At 47.6% G+C, this 14,697-nt stretch overlaps 1 protein-coding gene across 9 annotated transcripts in view; it reads right to left on the bottom strand.

Moving 5' to 3' along the window:
• PCNT (pericentrin) overlaps nucleotides 1-9,769 on the bottom strand; it is an 84,497-nt gene extending 74,728 nt beyond the window's left edge. For 5 of the 9 annotated variants that reach the window (XM_081138891.1, XM_081138893.1, XM_081138895.1 and 2 more), the window contains exons 1-5: nucleotides 9,561-9,769; nucleotides 6,242-6,445; nucleotides 3,207-3,302; nucleotides 1,969-2,097; nucleotides 1,270-1,525 (exon numbers count right to left, since the gene is read on the bottom strand). In XM_081138891.1, coding sequence (XP_080995017.1) covers nucleotides 1,270-1,525; nucleotides 1,969-2,097; nucleotides 3,207-3,302; nucleotides 6,242-6,445; nucleotides 9,561-9,617 — 742 coding nt within the window. In that variant the 5' untranslated portion in view covers nucleotides 9,618-9,769. Of the gene's footprint in view, nucleotides 1-1,269; nucleotides 1,526-1,968; nucleotides 2,098-3,206; nucleotides 3,303-6,241; nucleotides 6,535-9,560 lie in introns of those variants that run through there. The other 4 variants (XM_081138894.1, XM_081138896.1, XM_081138898.1 and 1 more) reach the window with 2 other exon arrangements.
• Nucleotides 9,770-14,697: the final 4,928 nt, after the last annotated feature.

The following is a 14,697-nucleotide window of genomic DNA, read 5'->3' as shown; positions in this document are numbered from 1 at the left end:
ACCCCTGGCTGGTGTGGCTCAATAGGCTGAGCATCATCCCATGCAACGAGAGGCTGCCAGTTCGATTCTTGGTCAGGGCACATGCTCAGATTGTGGATTCAATCCTTAGACGGGGTGCAGGCAGAGGGAACTGATTGATGTTTCTCTCTCACATCAATGTTTGTCTCTCTCCCTCCCCCTTCCTCTCTAAAGTCAATAAAAACATTTATAAAAGGAAAAGAAGAAAACAAAAAAGAAAAATCATTAAAAACATATATATACACATACACACAGGAATATGTATATACATACGTGGAAATAAAATAACGTATTTACGTTTGCTTGAATCTAGATGAAGACACACAAATGGAACTACAAGAACCTGAGAAGAGACCCAGAAAGAGGAGGACTTCACACCTAGAGCCAGCATGCTGCTTTTTTCCCCAAACAAAAAACTCAGCACAAGGGCAGATAATTAGGTGCTCATGCCAGCAGGAAAGTGGGATGAATGCCAGGGGGCGTGGGCTTCCTTCTTGGGTGACAAATGTTCTTATCACAGACTGTGATGTCTGCACGACTCTGACAAACTCAAAGGCACTGACATACAGACTTTAAATGAGTGAACTGTGTGGCATGAGAATTACTGCTCAGTAAAGCTATTATTTAAAAAACATGTTTACAAAAAGTAGTAACTACTTTAACAAAAAATGTACAAAATACATTAAAATAAAAACACAAAAGTATATTTTGGACAGAAAAAGCTCAGTCTAGGCCAGTCTAGGCCAGCGAATCAGGAGATAAAGAGGCTCCTGGGCTGCCCACCAGGAGCACGGTGGCCCCACTGGGCACAGAGGAATGTCTGTGGGATGTCTATATCCAGGAGCATCTGAGTTGGGCTGGACAAAGCTTGGCCACATAGTGCTGTAAATGATGTAGAAACCTCCAGTACATAAGCAAATCACCTCCAAAGATATCATTTCAAAAGTTAACACAAGCCTGTTGGAGAGCTGGAAAGAGGCAAGGGGACTGAGGGCAGGATAAAGCCACACAAAGCCTGCAGAGCAGGATGCATCACCATCAGCCATGAGGTAAACATGGGCCCAGCAATGGTCAGGGACAGGTGCCCACACATAGAATATGCCACAGAGCTTCCACATGGGGAGGGAGATCAGTAAGTGAATGCCTCACCTTGGAGGCACCTCTGGGACACCTGCTTCCCCAAATACAAGAAATGGGATCAGTTCTTCCTGGAGAGTCACTGTACGCCCATGCCTGCCCGCACACACGTACCTGTCTCCCGGGTGCACCGCAGTGCGGCCTCCTCCCGCTCCCGTGCATGCTGCTCCCTAACAAGTTCCAGCTCCAGCAGCTGGCGATTCTGCAGCAGGGCAAGCTCCTGGGCATGCCGGCCATTAAGCATGTCCCGCAGCTCCATTAGAGCCGTCTCCTTCTCCCTCTGCAGGTTGGCCTGCGTCAGCTCCAGCTGCGCTGTGTGCATGTTACTCAGACTCAAGCGCAGCGCCTCCAGCTCCAGGGGCGGCACCGGCTGCAAAGAGAAAGTCAGAGCTGGGTGGCACTGGGGAAGCAGGAGCCAGGTTAAGACGTGGCCCTGACCCCAAGGCCCAGGGTGCAGCAGCTGCTCAGGGGAGTCAGATGTTCCCGGGATGTCGCTGACCAGGGCTTCTTATCCCTCAATGCCCCCTCACTGCCACAGCACCGCTGTGTGTAAATGTGATTGGCCACCAACAGGGAAGTGTGGGCCATGCAGGGAGTGTGTCCCTGGCACCTGGCCCAAATTGCTGCTACCAGATGTCCACATGTGTTCCTCCACTTTCAATGGCCCCACATAAGATGTGAAAACAAAACCAGGAAAGCAGACACAGTAAGCCAGCAGCACACATCCATCCACTGTGACAAATCTCTCTACCTGCTACCCTCCCAGATCCAAACCCCACTGGGTCCTGGTGTGAGTGACAGCATCTGAGTCACCTGGGTCTGCAGCTGTACCTGCTGCATCTCTGCCGGCAGCCCCAACATTGCCCACTGCTCCCTGATAGTCCTGTCTTCATGTCTGCTCATCAGTTCAGCAATTCCAGGTTTACATTCCTGTTCATACTCCTGAGAAAGGAGAACAAGAGACGTGACCCAGAGAATTCAGTCACAAAAAATAACGATGATATGACATAGAGAATGGAAAACATACATCCTTGTTAAAAATGTGCCATGAGTGTTCGCAGCAGCACTATTCACAACCGCCAAAGGTGGAAGCAACTCAGTGTCCACCGATGCGTGACCAAAGAAACGTGGTGCACCCACACAACAGAACTTCAACGTCACCAGCCACAAAAAGCAATGATGTAGGACACACTACAATACTGATGAACCGCAAAACACATTCAGTGAAAGAAACCAGAAACACTCACAGGCCCATTTGCAGGAAACATCCAGAACAGGCAATCCACAGATGAGAAGTAGACTGGTGGTTGCCAAGGGCTGGGGGAGGGAGGAGTAGGGAGTGACAGATAATGGGGAAAGGTTTCCTTTTGGGGTAATGATCTGGAATTAGTTGTGGTGGGCGCATAAGCTACTGAATGTAATAAAAACCACTAAAGTATATACTTAAAAATGGTGAATTTTATGTTATGTGAATTACAACTCAATAAATATAACTATAAAAGAATATGCAACCTGTTTGAGTGGCTTAATATAAAGTTGAAATCCCAGAAACAGGCTGCAGGTATTGTTACTGGGTGAGCAGACCCCTGTGCGCCCTTTGGTCATTGTGGCAGAAACTGCGACATTAAGACTGATCGCAAACCAACCCTCCCGACAGGCTCTGCCTCACAGATCCATGCTGGAGAACAGATGCACACAACTATGTGAGACGAGAGAAGCACTCTGCAGGGAAAAGTCAGAACGTGGCAGCTATCTTCCATGCATGAAAGGAAAACTTCTCTCTTCAACATCCAGGAGAAAAGGCCAAAGATCACAAGGAGGGCCAAATTGGGCTCAACAGAAGGTCTGGAGAGACCTTCCATGCAGGAATAGCATTAAGGACCTGAGGCCTGCAGAGGCATCTCTGCCTCAAGTCTCTGTGCCCTCAATTTCCACTTTTAGAGAAAGGGTCCTTAAAAGACTGAGTCTTCTCTCTGGTTTAGGTTTCTACAGCAGGGAAAAATTCTCTGATAAGGAACACAACTTAGCAAGAGAACCTTAAAGATGAATACCTTTGTGAGGACCCCAGGCTGTTCTGAACCACTGCCATCCAGCTTCTGCAGCGGCTGCTCCAAGTCCTTCGTCCTTGCTCCATCAGGGTTCTCCAGCTAAGAGGGGAAGGGCCAGAGAAAAGCAGTTCAGCAACGTTCAGGGCCATAGCCTCTGGTCCTCCCGGCCCCCTCACCTGCTGGCCACACCAACTCCACCCCACCTGTTCCAAATCTGCACTCTCCTCCTAAACCATTCTCAAGCTCTAAACACTTTTTATGCAACTCATTTACCTAGTGCTGCTGCTGCCCCTCTCTTCAATGAATTCTGCTTAAGTATTTCACTGTGTACTTGACACCTAAATTACTAAATTTTAGTTTCTCAACAAATTCTAGTCTTTCAGACCCATGCACTTAATTTTAATTTCCAAGCTGTTAATTTTATATAAGTACAAATATTTTATCTTCAAGATCTTCCTTTTTTACATAAGTTTTTCCCTTAATAATTTATAGAAATAGTATCTTTAATTATTTCAATTAATTATCTCAAACTTTAAAGTTTTCCAATAAAATTTTCCACCAATAGTTTCTTGACCTGTAAATTCACAATAATTTGGGGCTTTTAATCTGCTGTGCAAACTGAGCTGATGATGACTCTATCTACAAAGAATCTCAGTATGCCCAAAGAGGATCTGTATTTGAAATGTGGAGTCAAAGGAACTTCCACTCCTAAGTATCTCACGCCTTTGTGGCTGTTAAGCAGAGCTCCTTGAAGAAATGGCTGATTACAGGGCTGCAGCAGGGAAAGAACAAAGTAAGCCTGGAGGATTTTGGTGCCAGAAAGTAAGGAACTGAGGTACCAGAAATGATGAGGACATGCTAAAAGGACACAGAAGCCAATTCAAAAGTTCTCCCAATTGTCAAATCTATGTACTCCAGCAACAAAATAAACATTAATATAGATGATTATGATTGATTAAGTTACCCACATAATAAAATAAAAACTCTTGAGTTCAAACTGAGATAAATAATTGATTAAATAAATTAGGGGGAGAAGCAACAGTTCTTCCTTAAGGTAGAATGCCAATTAACACACGCAGATAGAATAATGGAAACAGAGTCATCACTTGGCCAACACTGCCATAATAACTACTGTGGGCAAGAATCATCAATGGAAGCTAAACTTAATGTAAGAAAGTATGATGAGAAACAGGATATTTGCAGAATCTCAAAGTATCTCCATACAATATACTTATTAACTACACAGGGAAAAACAGAAACTTTTCTATCAAGAAAAATCTGGCAAGCCCCATATAACTAAGTGACCAAAGTTAGCATCACTAGCAGGAAGACATATCAAGTATCAATACCATGTGCCTCTTCATGTGATGCACTGAGCAGGGAACATCATCACTCCCACAGTGTTCTTGCCAAAACACAAGACATGATTTTAATCAGGAGGAAACATCAAACAAACCCAAACTGACAGGTACTGTACAAAACAATTAGCTAGTACTCTTCAAAAATGTCAAACTTATAAAAGACATGGGAAGACTGAGAAACTGTCCCAGATAAGTGACATGGCACAGATAAGCAATATAGAATCCTAAGCCAGAAAAAAGGCATTAGTGGGACAATGGGGAAAATCTGAAGAAGCTCTATCCATTGCTGCAATGTAAATGAAACTGATAGTAATAATTATACAATGATTACACAGGATGTTAACATTTTAGGAAGCTAGGTAAAGTGTATCCAAGAATTCTGCTATTTTTTGCAAAATTTTTGTAAGTCTGACATTATTTTTAAAAATATAAAATTTTTAATTTAAAATTAGACTTTTCTGATTTGAAAGTAAAAGCAAAAAATTAATAAATGTTAATTATACACTATGAGCTTTTCTCTTCAAAGAGCCCAGGAGGGAACATACAGAGAAAAGCCATTGGAAGTAAATGCCTAGGCCTCTCAATGCAGCTTTCATTTTCTGTGACCAAGACACTGCCGCTAAGAACTGCTACTCTACCCCAAGAGAAACAAGACGATGCTGATGAACAGCAACTGACATCCAACCTCAGACCTCAGGAGGACAGGGAATAGAGAGAGAAAGAACTAGGCACAAGCTGGTCCACAGGCAAAGCCACCAGAGTAATGGTCAGCTCTTCCCCATATGGTCAGCTGGCAAGGTGAGAGCACTGTGGCTCGGTCTTCCAATTTTTCAAAAGAAGCAAAATTCCAGATTTGTAGGTAGTATATCGTCAATTTTACACACTGGTAATCATTCCATTTTTTTCAATAAGGCAGGCCAGACACATCATGATTTTGAGTCAAATTCTGCCCTCAGCTACCAGCTTTCCAGCTCATTCTAGTAAACACCTAAACCTGCACCTGCCCTGTTGCACACTATAGGGGATACTTACAATTCAAGGCCCCTTATTTATAAGGCACACAGGCAGAAGCCCCAATGAAAGCCAACTTACGGTTGATCGGGAGGCCCAAGGGAAGCCACACAGGGCCGGCACCCTGAGCACTCTTGATGCCCAAGTCCACTCACCTGCTACACCTGACCCCTGCAGCTCTCAGGGCCTTGAGTAGCAGAAGGTGGTGCCTCCTCCAACAAGACCACATTTCCACACCTTCACCCCTTCCCTCCTCTTCCCACATTCAGAAAGAAAGGCAAGGACAAAAAATGAAAAGTAGGTGGATTTAAGAGTAGGTGAAGGGGTATTATGGTTTAAGTGCCCAAAAAAACACCTGTTAGAGGGGCTGATGCACACAGTCACACCTGATGAACTCATACTTGTAAAACTTCCACCACCAAAGCAAGCACCAATATTGACGCTGCCTTCAAATAGTCAATCCAAAATTTCTCACAATCATACAAACATAAAGCATTTATTAGAAGTAAAACCACAAAAATATACTCCCTTTTTGTGAACTAAAATAAAAACCTCTTTCCCCACTTTTGAGAGGCAAAGACAGACCAAAGACCACTTTTTGTAAATTACGCTACCAGTAACTAGAAGATGAGCAAAATATAAAAACATAATGCAAAATAAACTTACCTGAGCTGCTGCTGCACCATCAGGGGTGTCACTACACGATGTGGTTTTACAAACATCCCCTCCTCCCAGGAATCCACCATCCTTGGTGGCTACCGGACTCTCCTCCTGGACAGGCGCATCGACAGTCGAGCCCTTCCTCTTCGCCGTCTTTTTCTTCGAATGCGCACAGTCACCTTTTGTTTTTCTCTGTCGGAAGTGAGCAAGCTGTGCAAAAACGTAGAGAGGTAGTAAAGACAAAGGTAAGTGAGAAAAATGTAACAGAACCACAAAGTCAGCAAGCTTGTGGGGAACATGAGGCTCTGGGGCTGGCTCAGTCCACTTGGCCACACCTGGCCAGATTCACGTCAACCAAAAGATCCCTGTCCCCCACACACTGCCTTCATTGATACCTATGACGCCAGGATCTAAGCTCAGAATTATATCGAAAGAGCCTAGATTGAAGACTGTTAATTATGCCTGTATACAGACAAAAGAAAGCAAGACAGCCGAGTGACAGAATAGCTCTCCTAGCCACTGGAAATTTACAGAAAAATAGTATTTTTAAAAGTGCATCTATTTAAAAAATGGATAGCTCAATCAAGGCATGTTTAAGGTTTAAAACTAGATAAAAGCTAAATCTCTCCCTTTTGTCCCCATTTTCCCCCAATCAAGAAAATATATAGCCTAGCCAAAACTTCCTAGCCATAGATTCTGAGACAAGGTGCAGAAATAGCAAAAAATTAATTAAGCCAGGTCAATCTAACATCCTCCTTTATGGAATCAGATGTTCTAGTTTTCATGACACAGCTCACCAAAGCACCAGGGACTCTACAGAACGTTGCCCATAAGGCACAACCTGGCTCATTCTGTCCCTCAAATCTGAGGGTTTCAGACTCTTCTCACGCTCCCTCTCCCACTAACAGCTTATTCAAAAGGTATGAGATCTAAAATCAGTTTTCCACAGGGGGACATCTGTTCCTTCAAATGACAACTGTGGTCATAAAAGTAAAGGCATTTAACAAATGTTTGTGCACAATTCCATGGACACAGGGAATTACATAAGCCATTCACATGAGAAAAGCTGTCTGTCAAGGTCAGACAGTGCCTTCAAAACCAGCCTCATTTATTTAATTTTATTTTAATTCATTTGTTTTATGCCACACTCCGTCAAATCTAGCCATCTGAGATCCCTTCCAGCATCAGTCCTCGTTTCTGGCCTGTAGTTGCCCAACAAGAGGTATATTGTTTCTTCTCAAGATGAAGTTAATCACCACCCTCAATGCTCCTTCAAGCACATTTCCTCACATTTACAAACCATAGCAAGCTCAGGAACACGGAGTTAAACTTAGGATCACTTTCATCTCCCATGTGTGCCAGGCACAAGGAAAGGGAGCAAAAAACAGGCCATAGCCTCCCTATTCAAATCCTAGTCATAAGTTTCACCTTCACAGGAAATCTGAATTAGGCCACTCTGTCCTCTGCCCGTCATCCTGCCATTAAACACTACTGTCCCTGTCTGCCTCACACCAATCACTGTGTTGTGAATGGTTTCTTTAATGCAGTGGCCCTGTGGTTTCCTCAAGGGAAGGAACTAGCACTGAATACTTCCTACTAGCTAATCCATATGAAATCCCCAAGGTTTGGCCATATCCGACCTCAAATGCAGCAACTTCATGTGGCTCTCCTTACTACTAGCTGGCACTGTACCAGCTCTCATTCTTTCATTCCTGACAGAGCAGGTCACTTCCCACAAGCAGAATGGGGTGGGGCAGGAGTCACAGCAAACATGTCCATACCTGCTCCACTCTGCCTCTAGAGCCCAGGTCTATTCAGCATGTGGTGTAATCCCGACAATATGCCCCCAAAACAGTGAATACCAGAAGGCATTTTGTGAAAACCTCTGCAGAAGAGAGGTGATTAAAGCCAGTCTGGAATCACATGACTCCAGGAACACTGAGTTCACTAGGACATCATCCACAACCCTAGGACACAACACTCCTCCCAGGAGGCTCGAGCCAGGGTGTCTGTAGCTTCCCTAGGAATCTAGCATTGGGGTCAAGTGCTGGGCAGGTAGGTCCACCACCCTCACCTGGCTCAAGACTGTACACCTAAGTCCCAAAGGGCAAGGAGGCAAGAACAAGAACTTCTGGACCCCGAGAATATTAAGCAGTAAGTCAGCAGGAAGTAGTATTCGCAATGTAAATAAGTCTCCTGGAACACCACTGGGAGACCTTTTATAAAAATATATACATATTTTTATTGACTTCAGAGGGAGAGGGGGAGGGAGGGAGGGAGGGGGGAGGGGGAAGGAGGGAGGGGAGAGGGGAGAGAAACATCAATGATGAGAGAGTCATTAGTCCGCTGCCTCCTGCACGCCCCCCACTGGGGATTCAGCCGGCAACCCGGGCAACTGCCCTGACCGGGAATCAAACCTCCGTCTCCTGGATCACAGGTGGATGCTCAACCGCTAAGCCACGCCGCCGGGCTCGGAGACCTTTAAACATTAAAAAATACTGCAGAATTCCAAGTAAAATGAAAATCTGCCTGTAGTTTTAAACGGATGGAAGCAGCCTTGAGCCCTAGGGAGTGCGCCTGTGCCGCTCAGAGCTGCAAATAAGTCACAGGTCCTAGAAGTCCTCCAGTAAACCTGAGCTGTGATGAGGTGGAGCCGCAGCAGGTGCTGGGAGGTGCAGGTAGGTGCAGATGTGCGCAGGTGTGCACAGGTGTGCAGGAGTGCCACGTGGGGGCCCAGGAGAATGAGGACACACGGTGTGGTGAGAGCGCCCTTCCCTTCACTACCCGCCTACCCTTCACTTTCTATTGTGGTCCGGCAGTGGGTGGGCAGTCAGGGACGCGACGCGTTTCTAAGCCACTACAGTGCGTTAGAGCGTCTCAGAGCTGGGCGGGGACTTCACCGCGAATCCGATAAAGGCCTCCACGGCAGCCTCCCTGGAAACGCGGGAAGGCTGGGTCCTGGCAGAGACCCCGGACCAACGGCACAGCCTCTCCGGGAAAACCACAGTCGCCACGCCCCCGTTCCGCGCCCTGGAGCAGCCCCTCGAGTCCCGGCGTGCCCCGCGCCCGGCCTCCCGGCGAGACGCCAAGCGTGTCCCCCGCCGCTGATTGGCAGCGACTGCGGCAGGGGCGGGGTCGGACAGAGGGCGGCGGATTCAAGATGGCGGCGGCCAGGAGGCGGCCACCAGCCGAGTAGACGAAAAGGGCAAAGTGCGGCGGTCTCCGCGTGACCGCGTCCGCTTCTGGCAGGGGGGGTGGCAGGCCCAGGAGCCCGCCCTCAGGAGTCCACACCGGGGCAGCGGGAAAAGTCGGCGCTACCGTTTACCTTCGCTCTCCCAGCTTCCACCTTTCTGCGTCGCTGCTCCTGCTCATCTTCTTCCATCTCCCTCCACGCCTCCTCGCGGGGCTGCCCGGGAGGTGACGGGGCCGACGCGGCGCCGCCTTCGCTCTATTTACACTCCCTCCCCCTCGCCCGGGATCAGCCCTCCCCCGCGACAACTGTCACGCAGACGTGAGCCCACCCCTCTTCCGGCCGGTTCTGCCGCCAATCAGGGGTCAAGTTCCTGCCCTCGCGCACGCGCGCTCGGAATGGCGCGGCCGAAGTGGAACTCCGCCCCTGCCACCGATTGGCATAGTAACGCTCCAATCAGCGGAGGGCGGTGGCCTCGGCACTCGCTGTGGTTGGTCGATTTTAAAGGAGCCGAGGCACCGCCTTGTCTGCGCAGGCGCTGGGGCTGCTGTCCTGCTCGGGGACACCGTTGCTGAGCATCTTGTTCCAATGCATCCAGAATCGGCTGCTCTCCCGGCAAGGCTTCTGGACCGAGTGTTGCCGTCAGTTTCATCCCTATTCGTTACTCCGTTGTTGGATGTGGATCCCTAGGGAGTTGAGACCTACCCCCAAAGGAGCCGGGGCGCTTGCAGAGGCAACCCCACCTTCCTCTTCAAGGAAGGGTTTCCAGGCTGCCCACTGTTGTCTCCCCCCGCATCTGCTCCGCAATCACCCAGGGCCCAGCTCCTGCAGCCGGTCCCCTTTGCCTGGGAAGCAGTGACTGGCCAAAGCGCCGCAGTGGGCATCTCAGATCTCGCCCCTGCTGTCAGTCAAGGTCCCTTCACCCTCGGTTCCTCGGGACTGAGCCCCGGTCGCTGAGCCCTTCCTCGTCAGGATCCTGTCTTTGTTCATTTCACAGTCAGCCAGCCTGCAAAATTACTTGAATCCTTTCCTATACCTTCCCGGGCGGCCAGTTAGGAATTCCGTGGGGATCTGGGTCCAGACATCCAACCAAAGCCCAGAGTTGCAGGGACAGGTAGCTACTGGGACTGGCGCCACTCCTGGACGAATGTCTTCTTCCTAATGAAAACAGTGCCAGGCTGAGGTCTGAGTTAATGTGTCTTCCTCCAGCTTGCAGCTTCTGGGTAGTGCCACATAGGCTTTGACCAGAGGGTCCCACAGTCATGGGTCCACTCCAGCCTCTCTGCCATAAAGCTGTCCTCTGGATCAAAGAATGTTAGGAGGGACCCGAGGGTGGTGGGGAGTTCTGCAGAGAGGGGCACGCTGAGGCCCTGCAGGCAAGAAGGGAAAACCCATACCTGTAATGCGCATCTCTTGCTGTTAGAACAGTCTCTTGAACCCCAGGATGGAAGAGGAGGCTTCATAAGCTGACCTACCAGATGGCTTGTGGTCTTGAGAAAAATTCGGTGAGGATTCAGTTTTAAATAATACAGTAATTGTACCCAGTTCTAGATCACTAGAAAGCAAGCACTGGTTCAGTGAAAAGCAAAACCGGTCTCTTCTCAAGTGGGAAAGGATTAAGTCTTTGAAATGTTTGGGTAAATCATTCCATATATATTGTAAATGGTTCTTAAAGAGGAATGTGCTGTACTTATCTGTTCAATTTTCCTGTGAAACTAAAACTGCTGTGAACAGAAAAGGGGCCACGTACTAAACCTGACAAGCTTAGGTGAGACCTGCATGGCTGTCTTACAAACTCAGAGACCTAAAGTAACCACATAGGATGGTCTAAAATTAAAACGTTCTAACTTGAAGCAGTTCAAGGCAAGTAGTCATGTCCTGGGGTAGTACTTTTTCCTAACAAAGGTCAAGCATCACGTTAACTGAGCCTGTCGTCTTTCTGCATCTAAAATAACATACCTGATAACATACGTTTAAAATACCAAAGTAATGTCTCCCCCCAAACCAAAGCACTACCACAGCACCAGAACAGAGACCAGAAACCCTCTCATTGTTATTATCATGCTAATTGTTAACTGTTACCTATCCTATAGTCCGCTATGTAAAAGAAGTATATATCTATTCCTTTTACTTTTTATCCAGTCCCAGAGATCACCGCCCCCCTCAGATTTGCTTTCTCCAGCCTCCCTAATCTGTCACCAGTGGATTACATGTAATCCCCTATGTCTTCCCCTTTGAATTCTGATGTATAAAATAATTGGTAAAACTGCCATTTTCCAGAGCATTTTTTTCAATCCCTTGAGATTTCACTTCCTGGCAATTGTCAGTTTGGCTCAAAAAACTCATAAAAATTCTTACAGGTTTGAACATTTCTTACATTGACACTGCTCTAAAAAGTAAAGTATTAAAATTTTTTTAAAAGAAGAGGAATGTGACTAATTAATAATTCATGGTCTGGGTGGGAATCAAGTCTCATGAGATCATTGTTCCTTAGCGTCAAACTTCACTTGAACCTGTTTGTACAGATGAGGAAACATTGCAAGGTTTTTATTCCTAGCCTAGGGTTTTGATTAACAATCAAATGCTGGCTGTGTAATCAAGCTCATTGGAAGCTGATAGCCTCTGATTAATTGACAATCCAAAGCATCAGGCCTGCACCTCTTGCAAAGGCCCAAGGTTAGAGTCTGTCAATAGAATACACTACATTTCATTGCAGGATTAGGACACCACAGAGTTCAGGCAGATGACAAGGACAGGGTGGGAGTTACCAACTCCCAGGGAGACACAGGAGACCACTGAACAGCTATGCCTTGACATCCTTCTGTGAGAAGTATAAACACCCATGAAACTCACCCTGTTACAGATCTGGGCCATTGTAAAACCGGATAGAATGACAGTACTTCAAGTGGCCTACAACTAAAGATGTGGCATAAAACACAAGATTGGTGTGAGTGATCTTGTACAGGGGATATTGTGGCAAACATACCATGGTGTCTGGGTTTCTTTCTGTTTCATTCATCCTTTCCTGTGCCTTTACTTGAAAGAGGTTTGTGTGGAGATTGTGTGCCTCCTGTCTGGTCCCTTCTCTGAGGTGGACTAACAGTAATAATGCCTTTCCATTAACAAGCTGTGATGACACCTGGTTGACACAGCTCATCTCAACCTCAGCGAGAATGTGTGATTCTAAGCAACCATGACTTACACAAATATTCTTCAGGAAGCCCAGGAGACTCAACTGCCAGAAAGCATTCATGCTCTTGCATGGGACCATAGCCCTTGGCGTGTCGTGTGAAGTTTCCAGCCTTAGCTCACAGAAATGAACAGCTTGAGCAAAAATGAGGTGGTGGGCTCATAAAACCAGGGGCCAGGCTGACCACAGGGTCAGACTTTCCAAGAGCAGTCAGAGACCCAGATCTATGCCTAAATCTCTCAAACTTTACATGTTGCAATACACCTAAAACTCTGTGGGGGCCCATGTTCACAGTTTGCCCACACAGGTTTGGTCAGTGGTCAGTGGTTTTCAAATTGTGTTCCTCAGAATCCCAAGATCATGTCTATGACCAATCTAAACAGATTCTGTAATTCCCTCACCCTCAAGAAGGGAAACATAACTCACCACTCCTTAAATGTGGGCTGTGCATAGTGACTTCCCCCCATAGAGGACAGTGTGGGAAAAGAGAAAAACAGTAACATAGAGTGGAAAAACTGGCTGACACGATCTCTGTCAGGTGATCAAGGTCCACACCAACAGTGACAGGTCATGTTGACAGCAGCCACTCTGGTAAGGATGTGATGGAAAGGGGGCTGCACCTCTGTGGGCTTCCTCCCAACAAACCATAAACCCAGTCCAATCAGAAGGAAAACATCAAACAAATCCCAAGAGAGGGACATTCTACAAAGTCCCTGACCCAGTTTCCTCATGACTGTCAAGGTCATCAAAAAGCAAGAGGAGACAAAGAAGACATGGCAACTAAATGTCATGCGGTGTCCTGAATGGGATCCTGGGACAGAAAAAAGACAAAAGAATAAGGAAAGGAAATGAAGTATAATGATATGTATCAATATAGGTTCATGAATTGTAACAAATGTGTCGTACCAATATAAGATGTTAACAAATGGGAACCACATGTGGGATCTCTACTATCTTCTCAATTTTTCTGTGAATCTAAAACTGTTCTAAAAAAAATAGTTTGTTTTATTTTGAACTGCCAAAGGAGCTCATACTCCCTGGGATGTATATACCCCTGGAGTCACCTCCTATCTACATTGAGTTGCTAAGTTAACTAGTTTTTGTACACAATCAGACCTCCTATTTGAACGTCAGCGTCATGACACATATAAAACCTAAATACTAAAGGGCAATGTAAGAGATTTTAGCCCAATTTTGGCCACCTGATGCAAGTTGCTGGGTTGGCTGCATTGAGGAGAGAGCTGTAAGCTGCTGAGCCCTGCTTCTACCTTAACCCCGGACTGCGTGGTCACTGCTTCAGTTTCAAATCTACTATATCTCTTCGTCAGTCCAGTTGACCCACTTGTAAACCTGAAATGGAAAGCCATGCGAACGAAAGACCACTTCCTCTGTTCCGAGCCCTGCCCTCCCTGCCATGGACTGGCTACAAAGGTCTCCCCTGCTGGTCAAACCCTCCTGCTCACACCTGCCCCAGGTGCCCTCTCTGCATAGCCACCAGGATGCCCACCCCGGCCTCGGCGGGGCCCTCCCCTGGCAGTCCCAGCGCTAGATTCATGTCCCACAGGGAGGGGGAGGGGCCCTGGAGCCCCACCAGGGGAGCCCCTAGGCGGGCCTTTGGCCAGCTCCCTGGTGCTACTCCCTCTGAAGGGAGCTGGTGCCCCCACCCTGTCCTCCTGGTGTTGGGGCTTCACTCCTGTCTTGCTCGGAGGGTGCCTAGAAATGGCCAAGGGGCCTGCTGACCTCCTGGAGGCAGTAATGGATCAAGGATGCAGGCCCCTGCCTGCAGGGTGGGAGATGGATGTGGCTGATCCCTCTCACTGCCTCACGCTCTTCTGGGCTCTGTCCTGAGGGTGGGGGCCGTGCATGATGGGGTGGGGACTGTCCCCACTTCAGAATCTCCCGCTCTGCCCTTCTGGCCCCACCTGCTGTCCACTTCTGCCCTCCCAAGGAGCCTGGCCTGCCACACCTGGGAATGGTGGTGTTTGCAAGTAACCCCTGCATGGGAACCAGGCGGAGCCTGGGGAAGGACTCTCAGCAAAAACCTGGCAACCTGGGGCCTCCCTGTCTTTGGCTCCTAGCAAC

Source organism: Miniopterus schreibersii (genome assembly GCF_964146895.1).
Source record: "Miniopterus schreibersii genome assembly, chromosome: 5".
In the NCBI taxonomy this organism is placed as follows: domain Eukaryota; kingdom Metazoa; phylum Chordata; class Mammalia; order Chiroptera; family Miniopteridae; genus Miniopterus; species Miniopterus schreibersii.
This window is presented reverse-complemented; position numbering and strand designations above follow the sequence as displayed.